General features: G+C 34.0%; 2 protein-coding genes and 1 pseudogene across 3 annotated transcripts; 2 read left to right on the forward strand and 1 right to left on the reverse strand.

Annotated features, from left to right (window-relative positions):
- Window positions 1-1,451: 1,451 nt before the first annotated feature.
- LOC121217276 (receptor-like protein EIX2) lies at window positions 1,452-3,750 on the reverse strand. Its single transcript, XM_041092800.1, has 5 exons — window positions 3,626-3,750; window positions 2,915-3,557; window positions 2,561-2,808; window positions 2,188-2,252; window positions 1,452-2,101 (listed from the first exon to the last, which is right to left on the reverse strand). Exons 1-5 carry the CDS (start codon window positions 3,748-3,750, stop codon window positions 1,452-1,454), a joined length of 1,731 nt encoding a protein of 576 aa, XP_040948734.1.
- Window positions 3,751-5,611: 1,861 nt separating this feature from the next.
- LOC107944746 (protein DETOXIFICATION 14) lies at window positions 5,612-8,579 on the forward strand. Its single transcript, XM_041092397.1, has 7 exons — window positions 5,612-5,901; window positions 5,983-6,527; window positions 6,968-7,054; window positions 7,522-7,578; window positions 7,658-7,896; window positions 8,007-8,212; window positions 8,340-8,579. The coding sequence occupies exons 1-7, from the start codon at window positions 5,668-5,670 to the stop codon at window positions 8,376-8,378; spliced, it is 1,407 nt and encodes a 468-aa protein (XP_040948331.1). The 5' UTR covers window positions 5,612-5,667; the 3' UTR covers window positions 8,379-8,579.
- A 3,051-nt stretch (window positions 8,580-11,630) lies between these two features.
- LOC121216894 (thioredoxin-like) lies at window positions 11,631-14,218 on the forward strand (annotated as a pseudogene). Its single transcript, XR_005913103.1, has 2 exons — window positions 11,631-12,023; window positions 13,711-14,218. The product of XR_005913103.1 is annotated as a thioredoxin-like (transcript).
- The last annotated feature ends 350 nt before the right edge of the window (window positions 14,219-14,568 follow it).

Consider the following 14,568-nt stretch of genomic DNA (forward strand, 5'->3'; position numbering starts at 1 on the left):
AAACAGGCTCCTCGAGCCTGGTATGACAGGATAGATGCTTACCTGTCTAAGCTCAATTTCGAGAAAAGTTTGAGTGAGCCAACTTTGTTTATAAAGAAGTCCAAAGATGAGACTTTGCTGATTGTCTCAATATATGTAGATGATCTATTAGTGACTGGAAGCAGGGTCGATTTGATTCAGGAGTTCAAGAAGAATATGCAAGACATGTTTGCATGACAGACTTGGGAATCATGACTTACTTCCTTGGTATGGAAGTAGACCAGTCTGATCAAGGCATTTTTATCAGCCAGCATGCATTTGCCTTGAAAATTCTCACTAAGTTTCATATGGAAAACAGCAAAACAGTGAGCACACCATTAGCTGTGGGAGAGAAACTAAGCAGCTTTGGAAATGAAGAAAAGGTAGATGAAAAGGAGTATAGAAGCCTGATTGGATGTTTACTTTACTTGACAGCAACCAGACCTGACCTTATGCATTCAGTTATTCTACTGTCTAGATTCATGCACAGCTGCAATACAACTCATTTGAAAGCAGCAAAGAGAATACTCAGGTATGTCAAAGGTACTTTGAAGTTTGGTGTAATGTTCAAGAAAGGAAGTGAGCCGAAATTAACTGGCTACTCAGATAGTGACTGGGGTGGATCAGTTGATGATATGAGAAGTACTTCATGCTACTTCTTTACACTTGGTTCGGGAGTTTTCAGTTGGAGTTCAAAGAAGCAACAAACTATTGCTCAGTCTACTGCTGAAGCCGAATACATAGCAGCAGCTGCAGCAGTGAATCAAGCCATTTGGCTTAGGAAGTTGCTATGTGATTTGAATGAAGAACAGCTCGAGCCTACTGAAATTTTGGTGGATAACCAGTCAGCAGTTGCCATCTCTAAAAATCCTGTTTTTCATAGCAAAACCAAACATTTTAAGCTCAAGTTTTACTTTGTTCGAGAAGTTGTCCAATCCAAAGAAGTGAGTCTAATACATTGCAGCTCACAAGATCAATTGGCTGACATTTTGACAAAGCCTCTTGGCACAATCAGGTTTGAATTTCTAAGGAAATCAATTGGTGTTTGTTGCCTACAGTCCAAGGAGGAGTGTTGAACATGGACTGTAAAGCAACAAAGGAGCAACTTGGTGCATTTTGTTTATTTTGTTTATTTTTAATATTTGTAATGATAGCTATAATTGAAACAAGTTGATATGCAACTTGGTTTCATAATAATAGCTAATATGCTTTCATAATGATAGCTATAATGCTTTCATCTTTTTAATTATTAATTGGCAACTTGCCAATTAATAATTAAAAAGATGAAAGCATTATAGCTATCATTATGAAAGCATATTAGCTATTATTATGAAACCAAGTTGCAAGTTGCCAATTAATAATTAAAAAGATGAAAGCATTATAGCTATCATTATGAAAGCATATTAGCTATTATTATGAAACCAAGTTGCATATCAACTTGTTTCAATTATAGCTATCATTACAAATATTAAAAATAAACAAAATAAACAAAATGCACCAAGTTGCTCCTTTGTTGCTTTACAGTCCATGTTCAACAGAAATGTTAATTCAGACAAGCTCGTTAGGATGTTTCCTGAGAACTTGTTTCTTGACAGGTCAAGCACCTCTAGTTGTCTTAGATGCCCAATCTTTTGAAGAATTTTTCCTGTAAAAAAATTTCTTGACAGGTTCAATGCAACCAGTTCTTGAAGACTATTTACTTCTTCAGGAATCTCTCCTGTTAATTTGTTACACGAGAGATCAATGGCTAGTAGCAGTCCAAGTTGTGGATAGCTTTGCTTTGTTCCTTTCCATGTAAGCAATGCCTCATCAACATACCTAAGCTGAATGAACCATAGAGAAGTCACTTCATCTAAGAGGTGAAGCTCAATCCTTCGATCTAAACTCACTTTTTTTGCCATTGAAGTGAAATTATTGAGACATGGTGGTATGGTATCAAAGATTGTATTTACAAAGAGATCCAAGATTTGTAGATATTTCAATCCACAAAGTTGATGGGGAATCATTCCCCTGAACTGATTTCTTTGAAGGCTAAGAAAAACCAACGATGAAAGCCTCTGGCCGATCCACATAGGTATTTCTCCTGATAATTCATTATCACTCAAGTCTAGAAATTTTAACTTGGTACATTCTGTAAAGATGAAGGTAATTCTCCCGAGAATTTATTACCACGTAAACTGAGCATCTCAAGAGAAGTCAAAGATCCTAAGGAGCTTGGAAGTGAGCCTGAGAAACTATTATCACCCAAATTCAAAGCTGTTAAAGACTGGACACTTTCAAAACAGTAGGAACCACTCCAGAAAATAAATTATTTGAGAGATCAAGTAATGCCACAACACCTTTATAGGTAATATTGCAAATTGGAGCGCCTGAACCAGTAAACTTGTTTTTAGAAAGGTTAATGGTCCCTATATCCCAAAAGTCTAAAGAAAAATGTGGTAATGGTCTCGAGAAATTATTAGATCTTAGATCTAGATGGCTTATGTGGATAGAGTTATTTGGAAAAGTACCACTGATCTGATTGAAAGACATGTTTATGTACCTTAATCTCTGAAATGGGTCCCAAAACCAGTAGGGAAGAGAATCTGGAATTCCTGAAGCAGAAATATCAAGGTAATCTAGAGAAGAAATATCAAAGTCAGGGGTTAGGCCGTCCATTTGTGTCCGAATCCAATCTGGGAAATGAGGCCCTAACTTGCAAGAGCAAAGCATTATTTGACTCAATTGAAAAGGAGGAATCCATCCGGAGTTGAATTTCAAAGTCAAAGAAGTGTAGGATAAATCCAACTCCTGTAAGTAGGTGAAATTTGATAAATGAGCTTCGGAACAAGTTGGAAAGTTGTCCAATGCTTTTGCTTATGGATCCATTTAAAAGGTTGTACCCAAGATCTAGAACAGTAAAATCTGGTAGTTTTCCGATTTCATTCAACACGGAATCTCCCTTAACTTGATTCTCAGTTAATATCAAAAGATTATCACTCAAATAAAGTTTTTGAATAGCCATCATGTTCCCGAAAGCTTCTGGAATTGGACCTTTCAACTTGTTACTTGAGAGATTAAGGGAAACAAGGTTGCTGCTAACATTAAACAGCCATGGATATATGACAGAAGAAGGGAGATTATTATCAGAGAGATCGAGATAGGTGAGAGATGTAGAAGAGTTGGCAAGGGAAAGTGATGAAGAAGATATGCTTGGAAGATCACAATGTCTTAGATTTAGTTTTTGGAGCAAAGGAAGGTGGCTAATGACTTCAGTCCAATCATTGGCATTGCTCAGGTTAGTGAAACTGAGATCAAGCTCTTTCAAACGAGAAAGAGGGGAAAGCCACTCAAGTTTTCCGACCCTGAACTTGTTTTTGAAATTATGGGGATACGCCACGTCTCCACCGTTACCACCCAATCTTAGAGTTTCTAACATTGAAAGATTTCCAAGTAGAGAAGGAATTGGACCTCTAAAATTAGCATTAGAGAGATCCAGTAATTTCAAATTTTTCAAGGAACTAAAAAACTCTGGGATGAGACTTCCATTAAAATCATTCCTGTCGAAATATAAAGAAGTCAAGTGATGTAGTTTAAGCAGTGAAGGGCTAATTGTACCTGCTACAACCCATAATTGACCGCTAAAACGAGCATTTCGACATATCCTGTAAGGCTGTTGCAATTGACGCCAAGCCAAAGACAGCACTCCTCACTTTTCCATGATGAAAGGGCGTCGTTGCCTGACGAATCCATGGTTTGAAGGCTGTGCTTAAATTCAAGTCACGCTCTTCTTTCACTGTCTTTACACAATAGTTTCACGCTAGCTTTGGTACATTTCTCCTGAAGAAGCAGACAATATATTGCAAAAAATAAAACAAGTTTATGAGAACTCTTACTTGACATTGTAATCATCATAAATGAAACAAGAGGAAATGAAATTGTGTTTTGTTGTTGTAATTCTGAATGCTAATAGCTGAGGAAAGGCCTCTTTATAAAGACCCAACTTGACTGGAATATGAGCATTCATACTATATGGATGTATTGAATTTATGCCTCCATAAACCACTGAAAAATTAAATTTTAATCATTTTCCACACTATTAAACCTTTAATGGAGGACTTAGAGTTGCTTTTAATTAATTTATTTTCAGCACAAGTTTCTTCTTTCATCATTAGTAAACCATTGGCTTTGAATGATTTAATATTATTATATAATTAATGTTATCAGAAAATACCTTGTAATTGTTGAGTTGAATTACTTTTTTGACTACTAGTGCCAATTAAATATTAGGCGTGTTTAAGGTTTAAAGTTTTAGAGTCAAGACATTTTAGGGTGAGTTTGGATGAGCGGTGTGTTTACCTGCGGTTAGTGTAAAAATAACGGTGGCGGTGAGATTAGACACTGTAGTGATACTGTAGCGTGAGACAAAAAGTAAACTAAACGCACCGCACCACACCCAATCGCCCATCCAAACCCACCCTTAGTCACTATTTCAACGTTGATTTAGAATTTTGTAGTTTCCTTTTTGTTTGAGACAGCTAGTTGCTAATTGTTAAAAAAAATATAATGGGTTGGAATCCATCCATATAAACAACGAATAAAATTCAAAAAGAGAAAAAGAAAATTGGACGCACAAAAGTTTTGCTACCATTTTCCCATAAATTATTAGATGTTCAAAAGTTTATTATAACAAATTTTATTAGTCTGAAAGCTTAGAAGTTAATTGTAGGTTAATCTTCTATATTTTAATTAAATTAATAGAAATTTTTATATAATTAGTTCATTTAAATTTAAATAAATTTATAAAAATTATATACTTAAATCATATTTAAAATTATATTTATTTGGAGTAAATTAATATAATGTGAACTCTATTTTTAAATATTTATACCTATAATTTACATAAAATAATAAAATTGAAATTAAATAGGATAACTTTGTTAAGTTAAAAAAAAATTAAAGGGTACTTTTTTTCAGTATTTTTCAAGTTTAAACTTAAATACGATATGATATTCTTAAAGATATAAAAAGGGATAATTTTTAAAGTAAGCAAAAATTTTGATTCAATGGCAATTTAATTCATAAACTTTGATTTGGTGCAAATGAAATATTTATTGTGATTTAAATGCACACACAAAATAATAATTTTGATTCAGTTGCACATTTCTTAAAGAAATAAACACATCAATTTATTTTTATATACAATATGTAAACATAAACCGATACTATATCTATAATTGTGCTAATAATTTTATATATAAAATTATAAAAAAATCAAAATTGATAGAGGTTAACCAAATATCAGATCTCTTGGAAATATTTTTGTCTAGTTATTATTATAACAATGACAGGAATACTACCTTAGAAGTATAGCATTATTAAATAAATTTCCTTAGAGAATACAATTTAGGGATCTTTTGTGCTTTGTGATTATAATATAATATTGGGAAAATAATAGATGCAATGACTGTAACATCATCCAGCTTTGATTTCAACCCAGATATGGTCTCACTTTTTGGTCCTATTTTTATTTATTTTATCATTTGAGATTATGCCTTTATTTATTTGATTCTAGCTTGAAATCCAAATAAACACAGTTTATAAATTTATAAAGAGATGGGTTCATTTGCTTGGCTCCCCCAATAGTTGATTCAAAACAACAAAAAAAGCATGGCGAAATTGGAGGAGAGAGAAGATGAGAAGAAATGGGCAACGAGTTGGAGTGGATATATAGAAGAGCTGAAGAAGGGAAGTCGAATAGCAGGACCAATGGTGGCGGTGACGGTTCTACAATACCTTGTGCAAGTTGTATCAGTAATAATGGTAGGACATCTTGGTCAGCTTTCTCTCTCTAGCGTCGCCATTGCTACATCCCTCACCAATATCACTGGTTTTAGCCTTCTGGTAAGCTACTCTTTCTTCTGTTAAGCTACTCTATTGATGGAGCATCTTAAACTAATTGAATGTTTTTCATTCAAACTATAGTCAGGAATGGCTGGTGGATTGGAAACTCTATGTGGGCAAGCTTATGGATCACAACAATACAAAAAGCTTGGAATCTATACTTACAGTGCCATCATTTCGCTCATCTTAGTTTGCACTCCCATTTGCATCCTATGGATATTCATGGACAAATTGTTACCTCTTGTTGGCCAAGATACACTTATCTCCTACAAAGCTCGCCAATATTCCCTATGGTTAATCCCGGGACTATTTGCAAGCACCATCCTTAAACCTTTGACTCGATTTCTACAAATGCAAAGTTTGATTCTACCAATGCTCTTAACTTCAATTTTTATACTGTGTTTCCATGTGCCTCTTTGTTGGATTCTTGTGTTTAAATTGGATTTAGGTGATCTTGGAGCTGCAATAGCTTTTAGTTTATCAACATGGTTGAATGTGATCTTACTTGGGATTTATGTAAGGTATTCATCTACATGTGAGAAAACTCGTTCACCATTGTCCAAGGATGCTTTTCTTGGTGTTCCTCAGTTCTTTCGCCTTGGTGTTCCCTCTGCTATAATGGTTTGGTACGTGTTTTATTTCTCGTAAAATCAGTTTTGGGTGGTAAAAGTTCTATAAATTGCATTTTATCTCCTGTATTAACAAAAATAAGTAAATTAGCCCTATATACTAGTTAAAAAAGCCAATTAGTCTTTTCTGTTAAAAATTTCATCTATTGTTTAGAACCGGTATAGTTGACACACAAACTGGACATTGATACATGGTGTGCCATATGTACATCGTACTGGCATCCATGTACCAATTTTTAATAGTATAAATGGATTTAATTTTTAATAGAATGACCAATTTACTTTTTGATTCAATGTATTGGGATTAATTTCTTATTTTTTAGTAAATAAAATAAAATGCAATTTAACTTCTAATACAGTGGCCTCCATGATACTTTTATCATTTTGGGTACTAATTGTTGTGTCTCACAAATGGTTTTCCATTCCTATCAATTAAGCTTGAAATGGTGGTCAATGGAGTTGCTAACTTTGCTATCCGGCCTTCTACCAAATCCAAAACTAGAGACATCAGTACTATCTATATGGTAATCTTCCACTTTGGTACCTTTGAACTGATAAATTGGTTATTGTTTTTAGGATAAATTGCGTCTTTAATAACTAAACTATGGGTAAGTTTTTGTTTGGATCACTAAATTATTCAAAAATTTTCATTTAAGTATATGAGCTATTAAAACTAATTTTATATAGTTTTCTCTGTTCGTATTGTCTATACCAATTGAAAGCTCTCTTTCCCCTTCTTTTTTACAGTTCAGTTCTTTTTCTCATAAAATAGTTTTGGATGTCACAAATATGCAAACTAAAATTCAAATAGCTTTTTTCTCCGATCTCTGACACTGACCATTAAAAACTTAACGGCCCAGTGGCTTAAATGAAAACTTTTGAATAGTTTAGTGACTAGAATAAAAACTTAACCATAGTTTAATGACTAATGGTGTAGTTTACCCTTGTTTTTAATGCCAATGAATCTAATGCCTTGAATCTTTATAATCAGCCTAACAATTTCAACATTACACTTTACTGTCCCCTATGGTTTTGGAGCTGCAACAAGGTATTCTATAAATCTGGTTATTTCTAACAAATATTTAAAGAAAACCAGAGATTTTAAAGCTTTGAGTAATGATCCACAGCACCCGAGTTTCGAATGAACTTGGAGCCGGGAACCCCGAATCGGCTCGCGTGGCGGTCAAGGTAGGAATGTCTATGGCATTCACAGAGGCAGTCATGGTGAGTGGGGCTCTGTTTTTCAGTAGACATATAGTTGGCTATGGTTACAGCAATGAGAAAGCCGTGGTGAACCATGTTGCTACAATGGCTCCTTTGCTTTGCATTTCACTTGTTACTGATAGCATTCAAGTTGTTCTTTCTGGTTAGTAATCTCTCATTACTCTTTCATTCTTAACCTTAAATCAAATGCTTGGTTTTAAATAAATAATAATTTGGATTTTGGAATGTTTTTCAATTAAAAATTTGAAACAGGAGTTGCAAAAGGATGTGGATGGCAATATATAGGAGCCTATGTAAATCTTGGAGCATTTTATCTCATTGGATTGCCAGTGGGAATAATACTAGGATTTGTTGGACACCTAAATGGAAGAGGCCTTTGGCTTGGAATAGTAGTTGGTTCAATTGTGCAAACAATCCTTCTTTCTCTCTTTGCAATCTTCACAAATTGGGAAAAACAGGTTGGTTAACCTTCCCCATGTCTAATTTAATTCACTAAATTTTAAAATTTTATGGTGATGTGTTCTTATCTGCATTATCATTGGTTAGACAAATTTTAAGTGATAAAATTTCTGAAAATTTTTATAGGTAGCCAAGGCCAAAGAGAGGATATCCATGGGAAATTAAGTCATCAATTGTTGGTTACCAAGTGGGAAATGGCAATTACGCATAATTCTCAATCTCTGAAAAAGGGAGAAAATATGTAAATTTTCAATCTATATTCCATTCTTAAATTAGGTAGCTGCTATAGTCTTTTAATATCAAAAAAATAAGAAAATTGCATGTTGCAATTTACAAGTTACAATGGTTGTTGAAATTCGAGAAACGATGAAGACATTTGTGTTAAGTAAAATGCAATTTTTTATGTCTCGATACACTTCTATTAATAACTCAATATTGAGGAAGTCTAAAAGTATACATTGACAACAAGAAGCCCTTTCCTTCTTCCAAAAACTATACAGTCACAACACAAGTGCTAGTGGTTCCTTTCCCTTATGTGGCAGATTCCCTATACGGGCTAATGATGATCATAACTTACTCGCAGCAGATGTTATGGAAGATGAGATCTGAAGAGCCCTTTTTGACATGGCTCTTCTGAAAGCTCCGAGTTGAGATGGACTCCATGTTATGTTTTTTCAGAATTAATGGCACAACGTCGGACCATTGGTGTGTAATTGGTGAAGGGAGTCTTCATGCAGCAATTAATGGAGCCATCATTGAATAGAACAATTCTAGTCTAATTCCCAAAACCCATAGCCCGGAACACCTTTCGCAATTCAGGCTTATCAGTTTGTGTACCGTGCTCTACAAACTCCGATTCAAGTTGGTATTTCTTAAATTAATCGTGCTAAATCAAGTGAGCTTTTTCGCCGTAAAAAATATTAATGACAATGTTGTCATAGCTCAACAAGTAATCCATTTTATGTGTATTGCTCATGGGAGGAAATGATGGATGGCAATTAAGGTGGATTTCGAAAAAAGTCTATGATCGAGTTAAATGGAATTTTATTAGGGAATCTTGGGATGATGCGGAAATCACAACATATTTGACTCGATTAATCATGTCTTCTATTTCGTCTACCTTTATGCAGATTCTTTAGAAAGATCTTACAGGGGAGTTTAAACCAATGAAGGGAATCTGAAAGGGCTGTCCCTTATCACCCTACCGCTTTGTTTTATGTATGAAAAGATTTGGGCATAGCATTCAACAAGCTTTGAAATGTGGAATTTGGACTCCCACCTTTTCACATATGTTTTCCGCAGATGACCTAGTCCTTTTGTGTGAGGCATCTCTAGAACAAGCATAAATTGTGAAAGGAATTCTAGCTCAATTTAGTGCATATTCCAAACATCAAATTAACTCCAATAAGACAAAAAATTTCTTTTCAGCCAACACGAAAGCCTATGTGACCGAAGCTATTAGTATGCCATTGGGGTTCCAGAAAGTGGAGGACTTAGGTACATATCCCGGCATGCCGCTCTTCAATCATTGAATCACAACAAACACTTTCATCTTTATCTTGAAAAGGTTGGGAGAAGACTCAATAGTTGGGAACCTAAATAACTCTCTATAGCGGGGCGAGTCACTTTGGCAACATCAATTATCCTAGCTATTCATTACTTCATGCAAATGATTATGGTTCCTACTAGAGTTCGAATTGAAATTGAGAAATTAGCACGAAATTTCATGTGAGGATCTTCAAAAAATGAGTAAAAACCTTACTCTAGTCAATTGTCACTTACTAATTCATCTATAGTAATTTTATCCTTACTCATAATAATTTTGATTTTACATATAACACTTTATAATTAGTTCGAAAATTTCTTTTTTCTATAATGTAATGAATATGCATAAATATGTGTTGAGAATTAATGAATTTTCTTTCTTTTTAGTAAAAAAAAAAGATTCATTTCATTTTAGTTTCTCAATTACATGTTGTGTTGAGTTTTAATTTATTGCATCTAATTAGTAACTTTAAAAATGCATATTTGCATATGAATATATTTGTAGTATGCACTTGAGACATGTATATAACATATTTATTAAGAAATTAAAAATTAAATTATAAATGTCACAATCTATTAGGTTGTGTTGTAAGATATAAATTGAAATTGTTCTCTTTTGGTAGTCACAATCCTTTCAAGGTTTTGCTACCCTTTCATGCACCTTTATAGATTTGAACCCGAATATTCACACACAAAGTAGTGTACTCTACAAAATGTCGTGTTGTAAGATACAAATTGAAATTGTTCACTTTTGGTAGACACAAGCCCTTAACAGTTTTGCTACCTTATGGTGCAACTTCAGTGATTCAAACACGTATCTTCACACACGAAGAAGTGTACTTTGCAAAATAGATATCAATAAATCCATTCTATGAATCGCATTATGATATACAAATTAGAATTCTCTTTTTTATGTACCCAAAAGTTCCTCAAGGTTTTATAAGCCTCAAGTTCACTTAACAAATTCGAACTCACATCCCCAAACACAAAAAATTACACTCTATAGAATAGAATCACATGAAATTGACAAAATCTTCATAAACCTACTAGAAAGAACAATTTTATATTATATCTCACAACATGATCCATTGCCTTTTTTATATCATGACTTTACTCAAATTGTTGAAGGTTATTATCATTGTCCTCAATAAATGCCCACAAATTTCTCAAAGTTTTATCACCATCAATTTTATCTTCCTAGATTCCAACTAGAGTTGTCCATGGGTTCTGTCAAGTTCAGGCCCTAACAAAATTTAGGCCCGAGCCTGGTTCGACCCAAAAATTAAACTTAAATTTTTGCCTAAGACCAGCCCAAATTATATATGCTAAACCTGGGTCCAGCTTGACCCGACCCATATTAAAGCCTATAGTATTGATATAATAGGGAATGTATCAATACCTTGGGGAGGGTATCGATGCACAGGTAATTTTTCTTTAACTTTCAAAGCATCAAACCTTAAAATGATATTGATACTAGGCAATGTATTGATATTTTTGGGCCAGGTTGGGCTCGGGATGAAAAACTCATACCCGATGCCCAACCCGTTTAGAAAAAGGACTTCATTTTCTGTCCCAACCTATTTTTTATATCTATATTTTTACCTAAATCTACTCACTTTTCAAGTGACCCGATCTATAGACAACTCTAACTCCAACTCCAAACATAATATAAAAAAATCATTTAAAAATCATAAAAATCCAAAAATAAATACACAGAACACATTTACACTAGCACCAAAACAATAAAAATACAGCCACAAAAATATTTAGGCATGAAAAAATGGGCTGTAAATAATACACCTATTTAATTGACACGTGTGGAATATTTAATCCATTTGTAAAAGCGATCGTGGCATTATCCCATCCTAGCATACCAATAATCGTCTCCCACGTATAATCCAGAAATTTATTTCCGTTTTTAACTATAATCCAACAAATTTTCCCCCTCCAAACATACAAGACATCACTATTTCCAAATCCTTCACTCTCATCCAAATCTCCTCTTTTGTTTCCTGCGATTAATTTCCTCTCCCCCCATGGCTTCCGTAACGGTTGCTTTCTCTCCGATTACCACTGCTGTTTCTGCCCCTTCTTCTTCGGTTTCCGATCGGAGAATATCCGTTAGATTACCGGGATTTCGTGGTCTCAAGAGTAAATCGACGTCGGCGTCGGTGGTTCCGTTGTTCCGATCGGTGATCCGGGAGCCGCTTATACGCGGTCGAGGTGGCCGTGTGGTATGTGAAGCCCAGGAGACCGCTGTTGATGGTCAGTTCCTTTGTTTTTCTTCACTTGGTTAGATTTATTTGTCTTCTTTGCTATAATTGTTTTTTTAGTTGACTGGTTGTTTGGAAAGTGAAGGAAAGTGGAAGAAATTAGAAAGGATTACTTGTTGAAAATGAAAAAAAAGAAATTAATTTGTGTTAAATAAAATCATTGGTTTATAGGGCTACAAACTAGCTGATTTTACATGTTTAATCTGGGGATGTTTACGAAATAAGATTTTAGTAGAATTAACTGATTCTGTTTGTTAAAGGTGGTAAATTTGTTTTGGGTTTTATGAAAAAGGAAGTAATTGTTTTACATCTCAATGAATTCCTAATTCTTCTCTCCAAGAGTCGAACTCAGAAACTTATAGGTTGAAACTTGAAAGTAAACTTATTAGGACTTGTTGAGTGAAACTCTTTCGGTAGAAGCCTTCGAAGTTTCGTCTATCGAGCAGCTAATTGGATCCAATAATCTTCGGTATTGTCCCCGTGTCATGTCAGGATTTTGTCTCTCGTCTCTGCGGAGAGCCAAAGTGCCGTTAGCAGCTTGGTTCATAGAAGAGGAGTGTCTCGAGAAATCGAGCTGTACATGGACGCACAATCACTCACCAAGGGGACGTGAGCATCTTGACCTTGGAGGGGTTTGTGCCCTTGACCTGTAGCATATAGATCACTGCTTAGAGGCTCACGGCACATTGGCTCTAGGTGGAGGTGGGAGATAAAACCTCGACACGACCCAGGGGCAATACCAATCATTGTTGGGATTAGTTTGTCTCTCTAGTAGACGACACTTCGAAGACTTCTCTTGAAAAAGTTGGCCATTATTGACTATTGCAATTGACTGGCTCATATTATTGTCAACACCGTCCATGGTTTATCTCTCAAAACAAAAATAAGGGATCTTGAAATTTGTTTTGTTTGCTTGTTCAGAAATGAAAGAGGATAAAAGAACAGCGGAGAGTTCATGCCATTATTACCTGATTTACCTTGCCATTGTATTTAGAATTAATAGCCATGAAATATATATAGTTATACTGCTATTGATTGACTTGATGTCATAAGTTAATCTAGCATCAACTCGGTAGAGATATTACTAAAATATTCTTTAATATACAAAGTAACAAATATTGATAGATATAATAAGCTCCTAATTGAGATATTATCACGAGTCAACCGAGTAGTAACTCAATTGTGATATTATTATTAAAATATCTTTTTATATACAAAGTAACAAATATTAATATGAGGATGTTTTTGTCTTTTCATGCTTTTTTAATAAGATAGTACTTGGTGGGTTTGAAATTGAGGAGCATGCATATCAAAATTTAACTTTGTTATTTCAACCAAAGAATTATTTGGTTTTTGTATGAATTTTTCTTTTTTCTTTTTGGGTATTATGACAAAATCTTAAACTTAGTATGTTTCTGTTTTATTTTTATAGAAGTAAAGAATTATGACAAACTTAAACTTGGTATTCTCATTGATGGCCTGTTTATATAAGAGTAGTGGTAATACTTTACACAAGATTACTAGAATAAAGTAAAAGTAATAAAATCAAGCAAATAAATGATGCAGTTTTATTTGAAGATAAATACACAATCAATTAGGAGGAAGGATGATGAAAAAGAGAGAATGAAGGAACGATATAGTTTCCTTCAATAATTTGGTTTGTTCTTGGAAACTTGCAGTGTCAGCAGTGAAGGAAGATGCATGGCAATCGCTTGTTCTTGATTGTGAATTGCCTGTTCTGGTTGAGTTTTGGGCTCCATGGTGTGGACCTTGCCGTATGATACACCCCGTAGTTGACGAGCTGTCAAAGGATTACACTGGGAAGCTCAAATGTTACAAAGTTAACACCGATGCCCTAACATTGCAACTCAATACGGAATTCGAAGCATTCCGACTGTTATGATCTTTAAGAATGGGGAAAAGAAAGATGCAGTGATTGGTGCTGTTCCCAAATCCACCTTGATAACCTGCATTGAGAGATTCTTGTAGAAGTGGTAAGCAAATATCACTTTTCTTCTCTTCTGTAATTTAAGCTATTTCTAGTAATTTCTAGGTTTGTCAACTTCCAGTAGCACATAGTAAGTGTCACTGTACTAATTTCACATTTGGAGTCTACAATTTTAACTATATTTTATTTTAAAATTTTATATTGATCCTAATAAAATTTCGAAATATTGGTATTGTAAAGGAGAAGGATTCATCAGGGGTTGATGAAGGACTTTCCATTAAACATGTATTCTAAAGGTCTGTTTGTTTGCCAGTAAAATGTTTTTTGGAAAATGATTTCTGGAAAACAATTTACTTTTTTGGAAAATAATTTACTGAAAATATTTTCTGGTGTTTGGATGAATCTATGTAAAATATTTTCTGTTGTTTGGCAGATTTTTTGAAAATATTTTTCAGAAAAGTTGTTTTTACATATATTAATAAATTTATATACATATTAATAAATTTTTATATTTTAAATTATTTTTACATATATTATAATGATTTATTTATAAATAAATAAATCAAATTAAATATATAATAATACTCAA

Source organism: Gossypium hirsutum, chromosome D05 (assembly GCF_007990345.1).
Source record: "Gossypium hirsutum isolate 1008001.06 chromosome D05, Gossypium_hirsutum_v2.1, whole genome shotgun sequence".
NCBI lineage: Eukaryota > Viridiplantae > Streptophyta > Magnoliopsida > Malvales > Malvaceae > Gossypium > Gossypium hirsutum.

Excerpts from the sequence above, each read along its gene's own strand:
- LOC121217276 (XM_041092800.1), bottom strand. The coding sequence starts at position 3,750 with ATGGATTCGTCAGGCAACGACGCCCTTTCATCATGGAAAAGTGAGGAG. Across the intron at positions 2,809-2,914 it reads GAAAACTACCAGATTTTACT|GAGTTGGATTTATCCTACAC; the intron begins GTTCTAGATCTT and ends ACCTACTTACAG. Across the intron at positions 2,102-2,187 it reads TGAGATGCTCAGTTTACGTG|GAGAAATACCTATGTGGATC; the intron begins GTAATAAATTCT and ends ATGAATTATCAG.
- LOC107944746 (XM_041092397.1), top strand. The coding sequence starts at position 5,668 with ATGGCGAAATTGGAGGAGAGAGAAGATGAGAAGAAATGGGCAACGAGT. Across the intron at positions 7,055-7,521 it reads ACATCAGTACTATCTATATG|CCTAACAATTTCAACATTAC; the intron begins GTAATCTTCCAC and ends CTTTATAATCAG. Across the intron at positions 8,213-8,339 it reads TCACAAATTGGGAAAAACAG|GTAGCCAAGGCCAAAGAGAG; the intron begins GTTGGTTAACCT and ends AAATTTTTATAG.